The sequence below is a fragment of the Octopus bimaculoides genome, chromosome 16 (assembly GCF_046866305.1).
Source record: "Octopus bimaculoides isolate indiv1 chromosome 16, ASM4686630v1, whole genome shotgun sequence".
Lineage (NCBI taxonomy): Eukaryota > Metazoa > Mollusca > Cephalopoda > Octopoda > Octopodidae > Octopus > Octopus bimaculoides.
Genome location: NC_142943.1, coordinates 44,280,322 through 44,286,397, shown reverse-complemented (window position 1 = coordinate 44,286,397; position 6,076 = coordinate 44,280,322). Strand labels below are relative to the sequence as shown.

At 37.6% G+C, this 6,076-nt stretch overlaps 1 protein-coding gene across 1 annotated transcript in view; it reads left to right on the top strand.

Moving 5' to 3' along the window:
* Nucleotides 1-3,757, top strand: part of LOC106879631 (DNA-directed RNA polymerase II subunit RPB3) — a 21,344-nt gene extending 17,587 nt beyond the window's left edge. The window contains exons 6-8 of the mRNA XM_014929292.3: nt 1,346-1,514; nt 2,569-2,609; nt 3,470-3,757. Of these exons, the coding sequence (XP_014784778.1) occupies nt 1,346-1,514; nt 2,569-2,609; nt 3,470-3,648 (389 nt within the window). The 3' untranslated portion in view covers nt 3,649-3,757. The remainder of the gene's footprint in view (nt 1-1,345; nt 1,515-2,568; nt 2,610-3,469) is intronic.
* The last annotated feature ends 2,319 nt before the right edge of the window (nt 3,758-6,076 follow it).

The window sequence follows — 6,076 nt, the reverse complement described above, 5'->3', positions numbered from 1 at the left end:
ATGGTGGCTGGAAAGATTTTGATCTTAGTCTTCTCCCTCACAGCTGACCTGGGGCTGGACAACAATATTTTCCCTTAATGAGTTTTCACTTTTACGCAGGAACTTTATTTTATTGATGTAGGTGCAGGTATGGATGTGTGATTAAAAAGCTTTCTTCCCAACTTCATGGTTTGGGGTTTAGTCCCACTGTGTTACACCTTGGGCAAGTAGCCCTTGGGCAACCAGAGCCTTGAGAGATGCCAACTGAAAGAAGCCTGGTGTATGTGAGTGTGTGTGTGTTTTGTCTCTAAGTTTTTATATTGCATGATTCTTGTAAATGAATGTCATTCATTTCTAATTTTCTGCAGTAACATGTCTGGCCATGGAGAAATATTGTCTTGTTTGGAAACAAATATGGGTTGGCAACAGAGAAGTAGATATTAAAACAATGATGATGATGATTGATATATATTCCAAGTGGTGGGGGCCTGTAGTCTAGCTATAGTGGGTCTGATAAGAATCTAAAGAGAATCAAAATCCTGATAAGGCAATTGCTATCCACAACTTTCATTAACTTGGCTTTGAACATTTATCACTCATAATAAGTAAGATGTCTGTGTGGCTCCTAGTTTAATCCTTTAGTATTTAAACCAGCTGGCTCAGTGGTTAGAGTGTTGGGCTCCTAATCATGAAGTAGTGAGTTCGATTCCTGTGTTGTGGTCTTGAGCAAGATACTTTATTTCATGTTGCTCCAGTTCACTCAGTTGTAGAAATGAGTTGCGATCTCACTGGTGCCAAGCTGTATCAGCCTTTGCTTTTCTCTCAGATAACATTGGTAGTGTGGAGAGGGGAGGCTGGTATGCATGAGCGACTGCTGGTCTTCCATAAACAACCTTGCCTGGACTTGTGCCTCGGAGGATAATCCCATGGTTATTTATGACCAAAGGGGGTTCTTTATCCTATCTGGCCAAAATATTCTATCTGTTTTATTTTTAAACTGGCCAGATCTGGCCTCTCACACCTACCCTATGATGCCATTCTAATAATAATCAATAACTTCATCAAAATATCGATGCTATGAGATAAAGCATGATTAATTCAAAATAACATGAATAAACAAGTATTATATTTGGCAGTAATCTTAATGCTAAAGGGTTAAATACAGAAGGGATTTTGCTAAGGAATTTTTGCTATGACATTGAGTAGGTCAAGTAATTATATAGAAGGCCCTTTAATTGCTATTGAGATTGTTATTTGGTAAGAAATTTGTCAGAGAAAATCTAATTGTTATAGTGATTAGAAACTGTCCCCACTCAATGGTTTATCTTCATCTCTGATCTTATGTAAAATTCTCTTTATTTTGCAGATATTCTTATTGTAAAACTTCGTAAAGGACAAGAACTGAAGCTACGAGCTTTTGCTCGTAAAGGTTTTGCCAAGGAGCATGCCAAATGGAATCCAACTTGTGGAGTCGCCTTTGAATATGATCCAGACAATGCTTTACGCCATACTCTGCTTCCCAAACCTGAAGAATGGTAAGTTTTCAAGAACTAAAATGACTATCAACCGTCTCTAGGGCAAGGCATTTGATTCTACATGTTCCAGTTAGCCTGGTTGACAAATGAATGTTAGGCTTTCAGGGGAATGTTATCAGCTGAATAGTTCAGTGATTCTAACCAGAAGAAAGTTTTCTGTCCATGTCCTAAGATTGCAAAACCATAAGAAATGGACTTTAAATGGCACAGGAATGGCTGTATGGTTAAGAAGCTTGCTTCCCAACCATGTGGTTTCAGGCTCAGTCTCACTGTATACCTTGAGCAAGTATCTTCTAAAGCATCAGGCCAACCAAAGTCTTGTGAGTGAATTTGGTAGACAGAAACTGAAAGAAACTCATCATGTGTCTATGTATTTGTGTGTATATATTGCCTTTCAACTGTTGTGCTTCACGGAGGCAAAGTGGCTGAGTTCCTTTCAAGCATTGGGCCTCACAGAGGCAAAGTGGCTGAATTCCTTTCAAACATTGGGCCTCATGGATACAAAGTGGCCGAGTTAATTTTGAGTGTTGGGCCTCACGGAGGCAAAGTGGCCAAGTTCTTTTCCAGTGTTGGGTCTCATGCAGTCAAAGTGGACCAAGTTCGTTTCAAGTATTGAGTCTCGCAGAGGTAATGACCAAGACCTTTGGCATAATGTTGTGCTTGTGAAGAAGACCCATCAAGCCAAGCAAAATCACAGTCATGGCAGATACCGGTGTCACGCAAATGGCATTACACTCTCGGAGTGGTTGGCATTAGGAAGGGCATCCAGCCATAGAAAACCATGCCAAATCAGACTGGAGTCTGGTGCACCCTTCCAGCTTACCAGCCCTGGTCAAACCACCCATGCTATGCTAGCATAGCATGATAAATAAATGTACAACATTCCACTAGAAGATTTCTTATTCTTCTCAATTAATTGAACAACATAACATAAAGTTTGATAATGCCATGGTATACTCTATTTACTGTCCTGTCTATTTCTATATGTATCAAATTATTCTATTGTTTGTCTTTTTAATAACTTTATATTTATTCTCTTTATATTTTCTTTCAGGCCTCGAAGTGAATACAGTGAGCTTGAACCTGATGATCCCCGTAAGTTATATACTCCCACTTCCATTAGACCTCAATTATCTGATTTGGGCAGCAATTGAGTATTTTGTTCAAATAACTAATCTGATTGTTGTAAACAATGGAAGCTATACTAAATATAATCATCATCATCATTATTTAATGTTTATAATGATTTAAAAAAGATATTTGAGGTCTGATTTTTACAATGTTGTGCAATCATTGATGTCACTATTTCACAATCCTGGCATTATAAGACCTTGTTATCAATGTTTGGTTGTCTCTGATACTTCCTTTCTCTTCACAGACATAGTAATGACAACAAACTTGATCTTATGTAAATGATATCTATTCAGTATAAAGTCATACAGTCAACGAATGCACCAAATGGTTTTGCTGTGTGTTTTTAAATCCTTCAGCATGTCAGTCGTTTTTCATTTGTTAAAATTATTTTAAATGTTTAAGGTGATCAACTGAGATCAAATTAGCTGACCAGTTGACCTGTGGTACTTTTAATAATTGTCAAAAAGATGTATTCATCACACCAGTGTTGGTAAAATCTTGTTCAAGTATTGGTGTTTCACTTTTAAAACAAAAGATGCATTTGTTACACTATTGTTGGTAGTATTTCTTTCACATATCAGTGTTACATATATTTATCTATGTAGTAGTCTAGATCTAGTTATCTATCTGTCTATCTACCTATGTGTGTGTGTGTGTGTGTGTGTGTGTGGCTTGCTTCTTCCATGCTGGTATGCATTGGGCAGTTCAACAGGAGCCAATAAGTCAATGGCCTGCATCAAGCTCTCATTATCTGATATGTATGCATGTGTCTTTGTGTGTATGTTTCAATTCTAAAACATTTCATCTCATTTTCTTTTCAGCCCAAGCCCCATTTGACCCTTCTGGAAAACCAAACAAATTCTACTACAATGTGGAATCATGTGCTTCATTGCGGCCAGAAAATATTGTTTTTTCAGCCATTGCAGTCCTGAAGAAGAAATTGAGTGATTTACAGACACAACTCAGTCAAGAAATGCAGGGAGATGCCCTGCGAATTTGAACATCATCTCTTAGATTTTATCAGATTTTTTTTTTTCTTCATTTCATTTCATTCATCATTTCAGATTTATAAAAAAATTCAGTCTTAATAAAAATCTAAGCATTTTTAATTCTCTTGTATTTCTATCATAATGAGGTTTTATTGTTTTTTTAACCCTTTTCCGTTGAAATACTCTGGCTGTGTTTCAGTTAATTTTGGAAACTGAAGAATTTAGTGAAATAACTTGTTTGGTGTTTGGTATATAAATTAACATGAAATTTTTACAGTAGGTTTCAATTTAAATTATTTAAAAACATGAAGTTTGTATCACAGAAGCAGGCGCAGTCTCAGATGGGTTGGTATCAAAAGTGTTAATATTTTTGATCTGGTGGAAGAGAGCCTCTTCATGGCTTTATTATTTAAGTTGTTGTTTGGAATGTAATTTAAGACAATTTGTTCATTAAATTATGACAACAAATCCACTTAGTACTATAAAAGTTTCAGGTTCAAACATTAGCCTATATATACACACACACACACAGATATGTAATTTTCCAGTCCTTCAGGAAAATATGTCTCTGTTTTTTATGTTCACTTTTCTGAATCCAGAGAGGAGACATTTTGTCTGTGAGTCACTTAATACGAGTCATTCAGGTGACTGTTTTCTGGATGTGGTCTAGGATGTTTGGGTAGCAGCAGTACTGTCTTCGATGTGAGAGTACTCCATTGTGATCCTCAAATGAGCCTTGCAAAGTATCAATAATTGTTGGGGGTAGAAATATCTTCTGATTGAAAGAGAAATGCTAGTCATTGGGATACGGTTCTAGTTGCATTAAGGATAAGCATTTGTGTTACTAACAGAGATACTCAACATGGAACTGAGGATCTACCAAAGCTATTCATGGGGGACAGAGATCCCTGGTGCAGCTTAGTGAAGGTGCCATTTTAGTCACCAATGTCCTGACTATGCAACAGCTTGTATTGGATTCCATGTCGCCAGTAACATTCGTGAGAGATCTCACATGCAACCCAACATAATATATATAATTTTCATCATCATCACCATTTAATGCCTGTTTTCCATACTGGCATATGTTGGTCAAATTGACAGGAGCTGGCAAACTAGAAGTTTATGACAAGTTCTACTGTCTGTTCTGTAATGGTTTCTACAGCTGGATGCACTTCCTAATGCTGACCACCTTATGGAGTTCACTGGATGCTTTTTATGTGGTACCACACATGATTTACAAGATAATGAGCCCTCAACAGAGAAGCATGGAGTAGTATTGAAGGAGGTAGCTTTGTAAAATAAAGGGTCAAAAACAGGTGTCTTATTGTAGAGAAGTTACAGGGCTACTCCAGTTTTAGAGGAGAGAGAGATGATGGTGAAGATGTGGTGGAGCATTCCTTCAAGGTATAGGAAGATGAATATAAGTGAATTGGTACAGAGGCTTGCACAGGGACGGAATGAGTGGGAAATTGAGGGGAGGGGGATACAGTGAGTAGTGATTATCGGAGGACGGGTGGGAGAGATTAAGAAGATGCTGGAGAGAGACTCATCAGGAGCATAGACATAATCAACATGCCTTTAGAGCCTCATTTTTGCAATAATAAATTTGTCTGCTCAAACAGCAAATCACCAATTATCTTGGTTTTTTTGTCATCTCTGTGTGGCTCAACATCTGGAGGTCAATCTCCACCACTTCCATTGATGTCATCCTGGGTCTCCCTCTTCCACAAGTTTTGTTCACATTTAGCAATCGGCACTTCTTAATACAGGTGTCCTCATCCATATGCATCACATGACCATACCAGCACAGTCTTCTTTCTTGCACACCACATCTCATGTCTCTTATGCACAATTTTTCTCTCAACGTATTTACACTGACATTGCACATCTAGCGGAGCATGCTAGCTTCATTTCTTTCAAATCTTTACATGTTCTCTGCATTCACAGCCTGTAGCATTGCTGTTTATACACAAGCATCATACAATCTGTCTTTCTCTCTGAGGGAGAGACCTTTTGTTGCCAACAGAGGTAATAGCTCTCTGAATTTTCTTAAATCTATTCTTATACTAGTAACTGTACTTTCAGAACAACCTCATTCACTGTTAATTCAATCACCTAAGTAACAGACACTATCTACTAGTTTTAAGGATCCTCCTGGGTGTTTGAGGAATTTTATTTCCTCTGTATCCTTAATGTTTATTGCTCCTGTGCATCTGCCACACATAAAGTCATCTTTCTGTTGACTATCCTGTAATTCCACTGCCCCTCTTATATGTTCATAGTTTGCACTTGGTACACCATAAGGAATTTCTACTTAATCTTTTCTATACATCAAGCAAGGACATTTTCTGAAGGGATTGGTGGTTTGTCTATTTTCTTACTTACTAGAACTTTGATCTTTGCTAAGTTAACTTTAAGGTCCTTTGACTCCAGGTTTTA